This window comes from Leuciscus leuciscus (assembly GCF_965113295.1).
Source record: "Leuciscus leuciscus genome assembly, chromosome: 11".
NCBI classification, from domain to species: domain Eukaryota; kingdom Metazoa; phylum Chordata; class Actinopteri; order Cypriniformes; family Leuciscidae; genus Leuciscus; species Leuciscus leuciscus.
The window spans coordinates 28,060,775-28,077,779 of NC_138735.1; the positions used below are offsets into that span (position 1 = coordinate 28,060,775).

General features: G+C 38.7%; 1 protein-coding gene across 1 annotated transcript; it reads right to left on the reverse strand.

Moving 5' to 3' along the window:
- Positions 1 to 10,666: 10,666 nt before the first annotated feature.
- On the reverse strand, positions 10,667 to 16,970 carry tmem241 (transmembrane protein 241). Its single transcript, XM_082184181.1, has 15 exons — positions 16,799 to 16,970; positions 16,565 to 16,611; positions 16,401 to 16,478; positions 16,208 to 16,289; positions 15,996 to 16,073; positions 15,810 to 15,835; positions 15,593 to 15,644; positions 15,439 to 15,487; positions 15,291 to 15,336; positions 14,629 to 14,664; positions 14,359 to 14,393; positions 14,193 to 14,262; positions 13,958 to 14,051; positions 13,735 to 13,799; positions 10,667 to 11,389 (listed from the first exon to the last, which is right to left on the reverse strand). Exons 1-15 carry the CDS (start codon positions 16,868 to 16,870, stop codon positions 11,332 to 11,334), a joined length of 888 nt encoding a protein of 295 aa, XP_082040307.1. The 5' UTR covers positions 16,871 to 16,970; the 3' UTR covers positions 10,667 to 11,331.
- Between the last annotated feature and the right edge of the window lie 35 nt (positions 16,971 to 17,005).

Genomic DNA, 17,005 nt, shown 5'->3' on the forward strand with positions numbered 1-17,005 from the left:
CACTGTTGCACTTGGATCCTGCTTCTTGCTTCCTGCTCTGCATCGTAACAGAATAACTCACCAAAAATGGATCCAGCAACTGTGAGTAACCAGGCCCTAAGGAGATTCCTTGCTACTCTTTTTCAAGATGGCCAGCCCATGGAAAGGTATGTGAAGGACTTCTGGGCTTGCTGCCATTTAGCGTCACTAGATGACATCCAGCTCATGGATCTGTTCTGGAGCGGTATGGACGAGGATATTGCTCAAATGATGCCAGAGGATTATACCGGCTGGACGCTAGAAAGGTATATTGACCTGGCCCTTTTCCTGAGTAATTCGTCATTTGCTGTGGGCATGGAGGAGAAGCTTCGTGAACCCGCAGTATCTCTTCAGCCTGTTCTTCACGTCACGCCAGCCATCAAGCTAGTCACCGGATCGGTCTATTATCGTCCAGGACTGGTATCCAGTGTGGCCGATTCCCCGCTGAGGTCAGTACGTGTTGCCATAAGGGCCATCGTGCAGGAGTCTTGTCCCGCCGAGACTATCCTGCATAAATCATGTTTCACCGAGACCTTCCTGCCTGAGTATCTTCCTGCCGAGCCTGCACTTCACGCCAGTCCAGCCGAGCCTGCACTTCACGCCAGTTCAGCCGAGCCTGCACTTCACGCCAGTCCAGTCGAGCCTGCACTTCAGCCCAGCACAGAGCCTTCACCGCTGGTCCTGCCCAGCACAGAGCCTTCACCGCTGGTCCTGCCCAGCACAGAGCCTTCACCGCTGGTCCTGCCCAGCACAGAGCCTTCACCGCTGGTCCTGCCCAGCACAGAGCCTTCACCGCTGGTCCTGCCCAGCACAGAGCCTTCACCGCTGGTCCTGCCCAGCACAGAGCCTTCACCGCTGGTCCTGCCCAGCACAGAGCCTTCACCGCTGGTCCTGCCCAGCACAGAGCCTTCACCGCTGGTCCTGCCCAGCACAGAGCCTTCACCGCTGGTCCTGCCCAGCACAGAGCCTTCACCGCTGGTCCTGCCCAGCACAGAGCCTTCACCGCTGGTCCTGCCCAGCACAGAGCCTTCACCGCTGGTCCTGCCCAGCACAGAGCCTTCACCGCTGGTCCTGCCCAGCACAGAGCCTTCACCGCTGGTCCTGCCCAGCACAGAGCCTTCACCGCTGGTCCTGCCCAGCACAGAGCCTTCACCGCTGGTCCTGCCCAGCACAGAGCCTTCACCGCTGGTCCTGCCCAGCACAGAGCCTTCACCGCTGGTCCTGCCCAGCACAGAGCCTTCACCGCTGGTCCTGCCCAGCACAGAGCCTTCACCGCTGGTCCTGCCCAGCACAGAGCCTTCACCGCTGGTCCTGCCCAGCACCGAGCCCTCACCGCTGGATCTGCCCAGCACCGAGCCCTCATCGCTGCCCAGCACCGAGCCCTCTTCCCCGCTGGTTCCGCCCAGCTCAGAGCCCTCTTCCCCGCTGGTTCCGCCCAGCTCAGAGCCCTCTTCCCCGCTGGTTCCGCCCAGCTCAGAGCCCTCTTCGCCGCTGGTTCCGCCCAGCTCAGAGCCCTCTTCCCCGCTGGTTCCGCCCAGCTCAGAGCCCGGGACTTTACCCAAGTATTTTTTGGGGGGGGGCCAAAGGACTCCGTCCTGGCCACTCGAGGGGCCACGGTCACCCGAAGGATCATCTCCGCCATGGCCACCTGAGGGGTCGTCTCCGCCCTGGCCGCCTGAAGGTTCGTCTCCGCCCTGGCCACCTGAGGGGTCGTCTCCGCCCTGGCCGCCTGAAGGTTCGTCTCCGCCCTGGCCACCTGAGGGGTCGTCTCCGCCCTGGCCGCCTGAAGGTTCGTCTCCGCCCTGGCCACCTGAGGGGTCGTCTCCTCCCTGGCCGCCTGAAGGTTCGTCTCCTCCCTGGCCGCCTGAAGGTTCGTCTCCTCCCTGGCCGCCTGAAGGTTCGTCTCCTCCCTGGCCGCCTGAAGGGTCGTATCTGCCCTGGTTGCCTGCACAGCCTGCACCTCCATGGCCGTCTGCACAGTCTGCTCTGTCCTGCCCGTCTGCATGTCCTGCTCCACCCTTGTCGCCCACGCTCCACGGCCCAGGCCCGCCTTCCCTATATCCTGTTCCCGGTTCCCAGTGAGGGCCTGGCCCTCCGGCCCTCCCCCAAGACCGCCTCCGCTTCACCGCCCTCCTGAACTTTTTGTTTTTTATGGGCGTCGGGAGCCGCCCATAGGGGGGGGGCTATGTCACGGTGTGGGTTTTGTGTCTTGTTCTTGTCTGTCATGTGTTCCCCTGTCTTTGCATGTTTAGCTTTCTCCTGTTATGTTGATTAGTCTTCCCAGGTGTTTCTTATTTACCACACCCCCTTGTTATCTTGTTTAGCTTGGTTGTCTGTGTATTTAAGCCCTGTGTGTTAGTTCAGTCATTGTGAGTTATTGATGTTGTGAGGTTGCATGTTCTTTGTTCTGTTCCGAAGTCTGAGTTTATGTCAAAGTTCTAGTTTATTTAATAAAAACACTGTTGCACTTGGATCCTGCTTCTTGCTTCCTGCTCTGCATCGTAACAGAAACATTTCTCATTCAAAGCACTGAAAGCAGTGATTTATGTTTTCTTTTTCAGGTTGGAAAATGCCATATCCAATACCCTGTACCATTTTATTTTATTTAATGACATTTATGTCAAAGATACAGGAGAGTGATAATACACACATAGCAGCCAAAAAAATCTGTTGTTCAATATCTGACTGCTTGTATTGCCTCATGACTGATGAAAAAATGTGCCTTGTTGTGTGCAGTAGAATTTTGATGCATCGCGATGCATCGTAGAATCGAATTGTATCGAATCGTTACCTGGTGAATCGTAATCGAATCGAATTGTGAGGGCAGTGCCAATGCACACCCCTATAATACAGTATTTGATTTTTAAACACGCAGTGTTTTCGCCAACTGACCTAAACCGTTGACCCCTGAAGTTATGACTTCTGAAGGCCTAGATTCACTCGGTTGAAAAATGGTATTTTGTCATTTATAACTGTTATATTATATTTTACTGTTATTAAACTGTATATTTATATTAACAGGATATATTAATCTGTTATGTTATATTTATAACATTAAATAAATCAAATCAAACAGAGGTATATAGTAAATAAAGATAAGGACAGTAAAATGTAGTCAAGTATCATAAATGTACAACTAAGCACATGTATGATAAGGACAGCAAAATGTAGTCAAGTATCATAAATGTACAACTAAATAAAGACATTAACATTTCTTCCTCCCCCATGCAATTCCCAGCAAATGGTATGTCCGGGCAGAACCAATAATGCTAAAATGTTGTTCCTGTCCGGACTCTAATCCTGCAGCGGACCATGTCTGAAGTTCATCACTGTAAACTTAAACTCAAAATAGAAACATTTACAACGTAACTAATTTGTGTGCACTTCAAATCAGTAACAATGTATATAAAAATGTGCTGTAAATGTAAACATATGAAAACCTAACAATAAATAATTAATATTGTTTTGTGTGGTTCTTATAATCCATCATTATACTGAAACAAATGAATGTGAATAACAAAATAAGAGTTTAAATAAAGATTATTCTTAAATACATGTCCTTCGTGTAAATGTACGCGCAACAAATGCTAACATTTTAAACTTCTACATATATTTTGAGTAGATAACCGATAGTATATTCTCAGTAAAGGGTTTCACCCTGTGTGGTTCCACACTGATTAAGGATAGTTCGGGAGATACAAGTAAAAATGATCTTATACGTGTAAAAGATCATAGCTACAAGTAAGGTCATGATTTGAATTAAGACGGGTAAAATTAAATATTCGCTCAAGACAAACTTTACCTATGCCACGCCAGTGGCGCCACGGACCACCAGCATCTCTGAAAAATGTGTGGTGATTTTCTAAAAGATACAACTTAATCTAAATAAGAGCAATGTAGAGTCCTCGGATTTCTTAAAACAAAACAACAACAACAACAACAAAAAAACATTGTGACAAACTTTGACAACATGTTGTATGGACAAAAATACTGTTTGAAATATTTTTGTATAAATAAGATCTAAGACGCCTAAGCACAGTTTTTCAACATTCTCAAGTTTTTGAACAGATGCTGTTTAGTAACAATTATACCTTAGGTTAAATTTAAGCAAAATCATTTACATCATACATAAGTCTTCTAAGAAGATATGATTTTAATAAAACTTTAAAGATTTGATTTAAACAGTCTTTTAATTTTAAAATATCTTATTGAAACTTTTAAGGTTATGCTTTTAAATGATTTATTTCACACTGTAGTTTATCTCTGAAGGATCTGGGGCTGTTTTGTTTGACAACCTAAACTATTTGCTTTTTGGATTGTTGCATAACGAACTACTTCACCTCTCTGGAAATGTAAGGTGTTTTTATTTATATATTTATTTAGCTTAATTTTATTAAATTATTTATTTATTTAATTTTTGAAAATGTACAAATGTAGTTTTCTGTGATGGTCATGTACAAAAATCATTATGGCTATGGAAAGCCATAAAAATTGAAACTCGGCATGGACAAAAAAATGATGATCGAATCTTTTCATATAAATGAGATATAAGACGACTAAGTGCAGTTTTTCAACCATCGAAAGTTTTTGAACAGACATTGTCTCACATTATAACAATTATACTTTAGGGTCACCGTTAAACAAAATCATTTCAGTAATCTTCTAAAAGATAAATAGAAGATATGAATGTATTCAAACTTTAAAGATTTTTTTTAAGAAAGAAAGTTAAGAACTTTAAACTTCAAACTAAAACAACCTTTCATTTTTAAAAGATCATATTTAAACTTTTACGATTATGCTTTGAAATAAATTCAGAAAGATCAGCGTGTTTAGGTGTAAGGGATAGAATATGCAGTTATACGGTACAAAAATCATTATGGCTATGGAAAGCCATAAAAATTGAAACTCCGCATGGACAAAAAATGCTGATTAAATCTTTTCATATAAATGAGATATAAGACGACTAAGTGTAGTTTTTCAACCGTCTAAAGTTTTTGAACAGACATTGTTTAATAACAATTATACCTTAGGTTCAATTTAAACAAAATCATTACAGTAATCTTCTAAAAGATAAATAGAAGATATGAATGTATTCAAACTTTAAAGATTTTATTTAAACAATCTTTTATTTTTAAAAGATATCATTTAAACTTTTAAGATTATGCTTTTAAATGAATTTAGTGTGAACAAAACTTTGGCTCTGGAAAGACGTTAGTAGACTAACATTACATACGCTGTGACATGATGCACATAGAGATTAGTTAATTTTTTAGAACCGTGTGTGTGCGCGCGTGCAATACAGCTTAGAAATGATCTTAAATTATTTATTTATTTCATTTTTGAAAATGTACAAATGTAGTTTTCTGTGATGGTCGTGTTTAGGTGTACATGATCGAATATGCAGTTCCAGTACAAAAATCATTATGGCTATGGAAGATCCCCACCATAAAAATTTAAACCCCGCATGGACAAAAAAATGCTGATTGAATCTTTTCATATAAATGAGATTTAAGACGACTAAGTACAGTTTTTGAACAGACATTGTTTAATAACCGTTAAACAAAATCATTACAGTAATCTTCTAAAAGATAAATAGAAGATGTGTATTTATTCAAACTTTAAAGATTTCATTTAAACAATCTTTTATTTTTAAAAGATATCATTTAAACTTTTAAGATTATACTTATAAACTCAGCACCTGATATCCTGATCACTGAATTTGTGTGACTCTCTGACACACACACACACACACACACACACACACACACACACACACACACACACACACACACACACACACACACACACACACACACACACACCTTTGGCTGGTGCTTTTTGAAAGCTCCGCAGGTCAAACGCTGGTGTAAAGAGGCCAGAGGGCCCTGATTTCTAATAAAGATAATTTTTTATTTTTGTGAACCCGTTTCATTTATTGCGTTGTTTCATAAGCTGTATGTTTTTTCTTCAACTCTCTAAACATTTAACTGATTGTTTCATAACATGTAGGCCTATGTTGTTTTTGTTTTGTTTTTTTCTTCAACTCTATAAGCATTTAACTCATTGCAATTTTTTGTGAATCCATTTTATTTAAACTGGATAGTTCTACATTTATTTCAACTTTTTGTGTGAGGTTTTAGTAAGATCTTTATTTTATATTATTTATAATCATTTATATTCTTTTAAAGAACAGAATGTTTTATGTAAGATGATATTTTATATTATTGTATATTATATTATTTGTGTGAAATATACATTATTTTATAAAATCTCTGTTTCTCACTATCACTGTGCTCTGGAATGTGGAGGAGCAGAAGGAGGGGGATGTCAGAATGCGGAGGGCGCGCGCACCACTCAGGCCGGGGCTGTGCTGGAGAGGCGCTTTAGTTATCTAAACATGTGAGATGATTTTTTATTTTATTTTTTTCATGAACCCGTTTCATTTATTGCGTTGTTTCATAAGCTATATGTTTTTTTCTTCAACTCTCTAAACATTTAACTGATTGTTTCATAACCTGTATGTTTTGTTTTTTTTAGTTTTTTTTTACTCTATAAACATTTAACTGATTGCAATTGTTTTTATGACTCCATTTTATTTAAACTTTTGGTGTGAGATTTTAGTAAGATCTTTATAAACATTTCATTTATATTCTTTTAAAAGAACTGAATGGTTTTTCAACATTTGTGTGTGAGATAAACTTCCAGTTTTCCCCTTATCAGTTTCACAGTACAGCCCGGATACGCTCAGGAATATGTAGGGAGGATCGTGTGTGTGATACCAACTTCAAAAACACACACACACTCACAGACACTAACTGTCATGTTCAAAAGGCTTCAATAGGCTTCAAACAATTAAAACTAGCTGTCATATAGCCATGACGTATTATTTAATCACAGTGTCTTCAAACGATCAAAAGGCTTCAAAAACACTAACTGTCATGTTCAAAAGGCATCAAACTAGCTGTCAGATACCATCACGTATTGTTATAACACTTTCTGTCAATATCAAAAGGCATCAAAAGGCTTCAAAAGCCTTCAAAAGACATCAAAAGTCAAAACTAGCTGTCAAAACATGATCAAAAGCTGTCAAACTGTCAATCAAAAGTCAAAACTAGCTGTCAAAACATGATCAAAAGTCATACTAACTGTCAACCTGTCAATCAAAAGTCAAAACTAGCTGTCAAACTGTCAATCAAAAGTCAAAAGGGGCGGGACACATGTCACCGGAAGGGGCGGGACACCGGAAGGGGCGGGACCTGTCACCGGAAGGGGCGTGGCACCTGTCAATCAATCATTTTTTGACAGGAGGTCCAGGGTATCAACTACTAATGGGGCCTTTAGCTCCACAAGGGTGAAACATTGCTTTACCCAGGGTTAAAAGTGGGGTTTAGAACGATGATAACCCGGGGTTAAGCGCAGTGTGAAAAGCCCTTTGCAAGAGACTCAATTATTCCTCACTGTCAGTGTCCATCAGGAAGAAGGAAAACAATGCTAAGCTCCAGGAGCTTTAAAAACAGATCATAACCGCAGAATCAAACTTGAAAAAAAGTATGTCCTCTGAAAATCTCACCAGGGTGACCAGACTAAAGTATGAATTGAATTCAATTATGACCCAGAGGGCAGAATTCTCTCTATTTCGGGCAAGGCAGAAATACTTTGAGGAGGGTGACAAGGCTGGTAGACTACTTGCCAGGTACATTAAACAAAAAGCTGCTATTAGGAGGGACAATGGGTCTGTCCTGACTGATACCAAGGAGATTAATTCAGCTTTTAGAGACTTTTATATAAAACTTTACACTTCGGAGTCGAAGGAGGACGGGGAAGACATTACGTCTTTTCTGTCAACTCTTGATTTGCCGGTTTTGTCAGGGGACCAGCTTGAACGTCTTGAATCACCTGTTACTATTGAGGAGATAAGTGACGTTATTAAACACCTTCCTTCATGTAAAGCACCAGGCTTAGATGGCTTTACGTTTTATAAAGCTTATGCTGAGGAACTTGCACCATTACTTCTAGACACCTATAATGAAGCTCTCGAGAAGGGTAAACAACCTCCCTCATTATCTGAGGCCATTATCACCCTTATCTTGAAGGAAGGAAAAGACCCTTTAGACTGTAAACATTTTAGACCTATTAGCTTGACTTCCTGTGACAGTAAAATATTATCTAAAATTTTAGCTAACCGTCTGGACAAGGTAATAACCTCCTTGATCCACCCTGACCAGGTCGGCTTTATACGTTTGCGTTCCTCGGCTGACAACATAAGACTTATTGATATTATGTGGGCCACTCAGGATAACACCTCTCCCATGGCTGCTATCTCGCTGGACGCCGAAAAGGCGTTTGACACGCCGAAAAGGTTTTTGCAGTTGCGCTTGAACCGCTAGCGGTTGCTATACGTAGAGAACCTGCATTTCCAGGCATACAAATCGGTGACAAATGTCATAAATTGATGATGTATGCAGACGATATCCTTTTGTTTGTCACAGATCCCGAACATTCTCTTGCATCACTACTTAAAATTATTGACAAGTTCTCATCCATTTCAGGTTATAAAGTCAACTGGACAAAATCTGAGGCTCTTCCTCTCACACCATATTGTCCCAAATCCCTCTTCCAGTCAGGCACCTTTGCCTGGCCTAAGAAAGGCATTAAATATCTCGGGTTAAGATTACCCCCCAAATTGACGGATCTGATCAAAACAAATTTTGACCCCCTACTGGACAAACTGCGGGGTGATATAGAGCGGTGGTCTCCATTGTACCTGTGGGGAAAGGTAAATATCATTAAAATGATTTGTGCTCCGAAATTCAACTACTTGCTACAGGCTCTCCCAGTCCAAATTCCTTTGCGCTATTTCATTTTTATGGAATAACAAACGTCCCAGGATGAACCTGCGAAAGCTGCAGAGGCCAGTAGACAGAGGAGGATTAGGTGTGCACAACTTGCTCTTTTACCATTATGCGTTCACCATTAGGCATATGGCACGGTGGTCTTAACCCCCTGAGAGAGCCCCCCTGTGGTTTCACCTCGAAAGCGTGGTGTCCTCCCCTCTCACACCCATAGCATACAGAATCAGTCACATCCCATTTTGTCCCACATTCTGTGGGTCTGGAAGAGAGTAGCTAAGATCTTTAAATTTGATCCGTATCTGCACCAGTCTGCCGGGATCTAGCAAAATCCCAAGCTCTGTATAAATAAATCTCCCTTCCTTTGGAAGCTCTGGTTGCAAAAAGGGATTAGGGTGCTCGGAGACTTGTACCAAGATGGGACATTAAAATCTTTTGAGGCACTTGGACAGGAATTTGACTTACCACGTAATCAACAATGGAAGTATTTTCAGTTAAGACACCTCCTGGTGCAGGTCTTCGGCTCCCCTTCATTAGTTCCACCGAGCGGTGACATATTAGAGAAGGTCCTAACAATTTATGGGCTCGGCCATGAAGCCTCTGCTTACTACGCAATGATCCTTCCGGCCTCGGACTCTAATATATTGTCCCTTAAAATGACATGGGAAACTGACCTAAAGGTATCATTAATAGATGCAGAATGGGGCAGAATTCTTAGAAATGGGGAAAAAAAATTCAAGGGAACTGCGAACGCGACTTATCCAATTCAAAATACTGAATAGATTCTATTGGACACCATCCAGGCTGCATAAGGTTGGTTTGGTTGATAACTCGGATTGCTGGAGGTGTCGGGACAAAAATGGTACCCTAGTACACATGCTCTGGAGTTGCCCAAAACTTCAGGCTTTTTGGTCTTCCTTACATTAAGTCGTAGAGAAAATTATCGACCAGAATATCCCGTTCACCCCTAGTTTGTTTATTTTGGGGGACCCCTCTGCTTTAAGTGATCTGACCCCTCCACTCTCTAACTGGACCCAGACTGTCCTTATGTATGGCCGGAAACTTCTGGTTAAAGAATGGAAAGCCCCCTCTGCACCTGCCCTGGATTTGTGGCACGCTGCTCTGGGTCAGCTGGCTGCCCTTGAACAACTGTCCTACAGGTTGCTTGATAAAGTGGAGGAGTATAACTTGAAATGGGGGAAGTATCATACGTACATTTGGCATTTAATGGCGTTCTGGCTCATAAACATAACATTTAACTAGAAAACATGATTGACGGACACATTTTGATACAATACTGTACCTACATATAGGAAAGGTTGTAAACTCAAGGGCTCTGTGCATCACTGTCATCTGTGTTTTTATTTTTTTGTTTTCATTAATAATTATTCTTAGTATAGTTTTTGTCTGCTAAAAACTATAAAAAATCTTAAAAAAAATAAACTGCATCTGTGTGAGATCTCACCGCACTACAGACCTCCTGAAACCACACCAGATTCACAAAACCTACACATCTCTCCTGTGTTTAGAGCTCGCACTGCTTCTTTTTTTAAGTTACAGAGCAAGTGTGATTACAAATATTTGAAATCAAATTCTGTTACATCATTTCATTGTATTTTTCAGCAGAAAACATAAAAAATTTACTTTTGCAAATAAGTGATTAAAAATACTAAGAAAACTGAATTATTCTGTAATAGAATACATGGTCAGCTTTAGAACTACAATATTATACAAAGTGGCTCTGAAATACAGTAAATGCCATTCAAACACAATAATAACAGTACTTTTTGCAGGACTCATTTTAAACTGGGAGTTATTTCTTTATTTGAAAACCCCAGATAGTATATTATTATATAATAACATAATAATAATAATAATAAATATAACCGTTGATCAACCTGCTATAATTATGAATAATGGTAAAACATATTTTTTTAAACCACATTAGAAATACAGAAAGCTCATGCATTGATATTTTCCCATTTTATCTTGTTTAATTCTCATAGAGTGTGATCTAAGGTGGGACAGTATTCAGGATGTGATCCAGGACTCTTAAAAGTAAACACTGCAGGACAATGATGTGCAAAGGTCGAAACACTAACAGCAAACGCTGCTTCTGAAATAGTACATCTGAAAAAATCTGTCAATAGTGCAAAACAGAAGCAGAATAGAGCAGAATACAGTCTGAATCAATTGACTGCAATTAACCGGCAACATTAAAATGTACAGTAGGAAATTACAGTAAATGGTAAACAACAGCAATTTTTTTTCTTTTTTTTTTAACAGATCAGACCGAATATATGAAAAAAATAACAGAATATTACAGAAAAAAAAAGAGTTTTGGGTGTTGCAAGGCTTATAGTGGAATAATCTCATAGAGGCAACTGGCTTTGGTCAATAATAAAGTCTTGGAATGACTGATTTGGAGAATCCTCAAAGGCACGGTCCATATTCTTCAACAAACTTAATGAAATCTGTCAGAATACACGAACAAGGCCTCTCCGGTGTAGTTCAGGAGGACGCTAATGAGTGAAACAAACAATAGACTGTAACACTTTTCATTAGCATTATTTCACTTATAAGTCACACTATAACCCAATAGAGTGCCGAAGTTATGACGTCACTTTGTAGGCCAAAACGCGGAAGTGAGTTAGCATTTTAGCCCTACGGGTTCCCTCGCCCTAAAGTCTATGGGTTTTTTGAATGGGTTTTTGCTAAATCGCCTGAAATAAGGTCTGTGGTTAACAAAGCCTCTAAATATTTTCACGTTTTGATCTATGACATAAAACACACCAGTTATAACCTGCTTGTGATTTTTTAAAACTTTATTGTGTCTTAAAAACGGTGGTTGCTAACAAGTTGCTAAAAGGGACTACATCCTTTGGCGGGGACTTTAGACGTCATCATGACAAACATGAAAGCTCTCACTAGCCCGCGTTTCAGCTTCACGTTCTTAGAAGTTTACCTTTCAGTTAATATAGCCTACATAACGTTATTTTTGTTTTGTCCCAAGATGCAACCACAAGTCATCGAATGAAATCTCGTTTGTTTTCCGTCCGATGTTATCCAGCGGAGACTCTGGGTTCGTGCCAGATGGAGTAAAAAAGGCTAGCAGTAGCAAGAATAAACGTTTTTCATAACCAAATCAACAGCTAAAATACCTTTTGTCTTTCTCTTAAAATATCTAAAAGCTTGTTTACTTTGCCACTGTTTGATAGATTAGATCCGCTGCAGTTTTATTAAAGGCTAACGTTACGTTGAGAAATGTGTTTAATTAAAATATTCAAAATAATACCTGGTTTATTGACTTTTATTGTAACTTGTTTGGATATAATTATAGAAAGGGTGGGTCCTGCACCTTGTGAACTTGGCTTTTACCCACCTATAATAATATGATTGTTTTTGTAAACAGCATTGCCGGTAGTTAAAGCAGGCAATGATATTAATCTTTGTTATTTTAGTAGTAAATGTTAACTATATTTAATGTGCTATATAAACGTGGACAATTCCCAGAGAACACGCTGATATGTATAGCCTTAATGCACTGTAAGTTGACTGTCTGACAAATACACAAATTAAATGTTAAACTATTGCATACTACTTGTATACTATTGTAACTACACTCCAGTCAGCTCACAGTAATGTGAATGTGAGATAAAATTTACTACACAGGCTCTCACATTGGGGCTTGTGGATTACCAGGTAAAAATAGAAAATGTTAACAAAATGAGTATATATGTGTTATTTAGGGAACATATATATAACATATATATGGTTTAATTATAATATATTATAATAAGCATTTGCTATTGACAATTCTCTTTAAATTCAACATATATAATTATATACAACTATTATATTAAATGTTTGGAATCAGAGATTATTTGTATAGTTATCTTAAATACATAGAACACTATTATAACTCCTCTATCTCTCCCTAGTTTTACTTACTCGATTAACCTTGTACCTCATGCTGGCCCTTACAATACCGGCAAGTAAACCAGCATCTAAGCTGCATTGTTCATGTCCAGATTTATAGTTGTTCTCTCTTCGATCTATGGTTTTTCTATCGTCTAAGAAAAAGGACATGGAAATTGATACGGCCATAGCTAACGTTAGTGCTTCTGAGATGGTTAAAGCGCGTTTTTTTTTCCTGGCGAATTAGCAAATGGTATGCAAACATACAATCAAACATAATACAGTGAAAGATAATCTTTAAAGTTTATTTGGGGCACAATGATCAGGCATAATAATCTTAATCACAAAGAAAATAATATTAAGGTTTATATAAACTAACAAAATAATAAACGAATAAATAAAACATTAACAAAAGATTAAAAAAATCTCAGAGAGGCACGCATAAACAAAATTAGTTTCTAACATTTTTTGAAAAACAGAATGGGCAATATTTCTCATGAAAAATTGGATAAGTGTTCATACCATAGACTGTAAAAATAGGTTCATACCATAGACTGTAAAAAATGGTTCATACACAGCGCAGATCATAATGAGCGAGCGAGTGAGTTTGAGGAAGCTTGATGATGACGTTGATCCGCGTCCATGGTGTGCTGTAGTCCGTTGATAGCCTACCGTTAGCATTTTATATCCGACGGCTTTATTTAGGCTTCAAAATGTATACATTTTGGATTAACTTGTAAAGATTATCTTGATAGACAAAACGTGTAAGGGTCACAACTCTTTGTTGAACACAGATCTTATTTTTTGCGATTTTCCAAAAGTCTATGGGGAAAATGCATTGCTTTTTGATCGAGGGAACCCATGCGCCGCTAACTTCCGGGTTGGCCTACAAAGTGACGTCATTACTTCGGCACTCCATAGATAACCCAGACTTGTGTAATGAACTCACCAGCACAGTGTCACCGGACTGAGCACAGTGTTGAATGTGTAAAGGGAAAGACCTGAGGCCAGTGCCTGCATGCAGTCAAAAAACATAAAGCCAGTGTATCATTTTTAGTGCAAGTGTGGTGTGAAACCGGCCTCATGCTCTCACAGGCCTGATTGGAGACACTACTAGATGAATGGAGACACTAAACAAAGAATAACTGTGGTTGAAAATATAATTTCCTCACCTTGGCCAGGAAGCACCAGACTCCACAGTGCTCCTGAGGCAGACTGTTCTTCAGTTTTATGGTTGCCAACATCAGACAAAAGCTCAGTATAGCGCTATGAAATGAAATTGATTTCTAATTAACATAAGATTTGCAAATACAATCAATTTCTTATAACAAAATGACATGCATAAAAAAAAAATCCAATAAATCATGCCAACTTTTAACATATTAGTATGTAGTATGTGTGTCTTACCTGGCCATGCACCCAGTATGGAACCTGTATGAGGTCAGGAGAGTGAAATCTAAGGCCCCGGTCAAGTCCCCTGAAAGACAGGACACAGAGAATTACACATGGATCATGGCAGAAAAATATAGAGCTCTAGACAAAACTAATATGGTAGCATAAAATACATTATTACCTGTTGAGTATGCAAGTGAGGCAAGTAACAATGCACTGAAAAAGAAGTGAAAAATTAACTGGGGAAGAAAAAAGTACTAATATATATATATATAAAACTTTTTTTTTAATAAATAAATATATATATGTATGTATGAATTTATTTTATTTAATTTATTTAATAAATGTAAGACATTTATATACAGTATTTATGCATTCAAAATACGCATGTGTCAAAATCTGAGGGTGCATATATAAAGGATGACATTAATGTTCATATTTAACCCTTTACCTGGTCACATAGTTGATGAACTGCTCTTCAAGATCACTGTAATATTACACATTGAAAACAACACTTATTATGAGATATTAAATAGATAACATATTCTATTATGTTACCAGACATCTACTGACAGTATAAGCAATAACAACATACTTTCTCATTCTAAAAGTTTGGGGTCACTAAGTTTTTTTTTTTTTTTTTGAAATCAATCATTTTATTGATCAAAAGTGACAGTAAAGTCATGTATAATGTTACAAAAGATTTCTATTTTAAATAAGCGTCCTGAAAATAAATGTATATGTATCATGGTTTGCACAAACATATTAAGCAGCACAACTGTTTTCATCATTGATAATAATCAGTAATGTTTCTTGAGCTGCAAATCAGCATATTAGAATGATTTCTGAAGGATCATGTGACACTGAAGACTGGAGTAATGATGCGGAAAATTCAGCTTTGATGACAGGAATAAATTACATTTGAAAATATATTACAATAGAAAACAAGTCTTAAATGGTAATAATATTTCACAATTTTACTATTTTTACTATATTTCTGATCAAATAAATGCAGCCTTGGTGAGCATAAGAGACTTCACTTAAACACATTGAAAAAGATCTTCCCGACACCAACTTTTTTGAATGGAGGTTTACATAAAAACAGCAAACTACCTCAGATGGCTTGTCTTTGTATTTTTCTGGAATACTTTATATGCACCTAAATCAGAAAAGAGACGAGATCAAAAAACACACATACTCTCCATATTTTCTCTGTAGGTTAAAATCGTTAAGGTTCCACAACAAATAAATACACACTCACCAACACAGAACAGATGGACGGACGCCCATGTGTAGCCACTGGGACCAAACTGAGAGGTGAGACGCATGGGACCATAAAGAGGACATATGACATGGAGATTTTTACTGTTACAGGAAACAGAACATCAGCGTAATGTACGTGAGAGTGAACATACCCGAGGATTGTACAGAATTAGGCTGGCGGCAGATCCCAGCAGAATACACACGCTGTAAAGAAAATCATTTCATTAAAAGCATCTATAGTTTAGTCTTTGTTTTTTGTACAATATTTGTTTAAGAATCCCAATTCACAACACATTTGGTATAACCAATTTAAAAGCATAAGCAATCTCTTTTCAAGTCATTTTGGACTATTTGGTTTATGAAACATACCTTAATAATTTCATCCATGATGATTTCTGAATAATCCAAATACAAAGAAAATTAGATTGGCATTAAGATATGATTATGATAACTATAAAAAAAACATGCATTATGACTTTTAATCCTACTAAATAAATGTTGAAGTATAAAGCATGCAAAAAATATTTGTCCAGACAAGTCCGGATCCAGACTTACCTCTCTGTGAGTTACTGCTATCATGAGGAAAGCAAAGACTTCAGAGACATTTTGTAACACAAAGAAAAAAGGAATGGGCTAAAAAAAAAAGAAGAGGAAAGACAAATATATTTCAACATAAGCAAATAAAAAGGTTGCACATTCAGTCTCAGAACTGGGAAGATACTGAAGTCTTCCTACGGTTCATATTGCAACATATTCTGTATACTTACTAAAAGCGACAGTGCTTTGGACCCCGCATAAATGTTTCCAATAAATAAAAAGGATCCAGGAAGCTGGGAAAATGCTGCAGATCTAGATAACAAGCACAGCAATCAGAGAACAAATATGAATAAACAGATCATAATAATTTGTATATAAATATACAATGCACAAATAATATGATAAAAGTGCATATTTAGTTACCTGGAGAATCCATTGATTTCAACCAAACCAAGTTTCCATGTAACCAGTAGCAGAAGAGCCCCAGTGGAGGTCTGCCACCTGTAGAGAGTTAATGATAAAAATACATATTGAAATATCATGGAAATGAGGAGCTGAATTTTGATTATATTGTCAGGAATACGTACCCCTGAAAAATGGTTGGAAATGTAAACTTTAAGATAGACAGGACATACTGTAAAGCAAAGAACAATTATGCATTATGGGTAAGTATCAGTACTATAATTTAACAATCTAGGACACACAAAAACTTGTTTTTATTGGATTCGGAAAATGAATACATTCTCTTGTACATGCAATCCAAAAACAACAGGACAAACACACACACTGGTGCTGTCCAAAGTATAATAAAGTCAGTTTACCTTATTTGTGAAATAAGATAATATGAAAAGTGTGCAGAATATTAGAGCGAAAATCCCTCGAGATACATTCATTGGATTGGAAGCATCAGTAACTTTGGTTTCATGCACAGCTCCTTTGATACTCTTCTTCTTCTTCAATGTTCTGAAATCTCATCTGCAGATTCTGCACTTCCTCTCTTCTGCTGGCCACGCCCACTGTGACACGCA

Excerpts from the sequence above, each read along its gene's own strand:
- tmem241 (XM_082184181.1), bottom strand. The coding sequence starts at position 16,870 with ATGAATGTATCTCGAGGGATTTTCGCTCTAATATTCTGCACACTTTTC. Across the intron at positions 16,612-16,798 it reads TATCTTATTTCACAAATAAG|TATGTCCTGTCTATCTTAAA; the intron begins GTAAACTGACTT and ends TTTGCTTTACAG. Across the intron at positions 15,488-15,592 it reads TAATTCTGTACAATCCTCGG|TTTGGTCCCAGTGGCTACAC; the intron begins GTATGTTCACTC and ends CTCACCTCTCAG.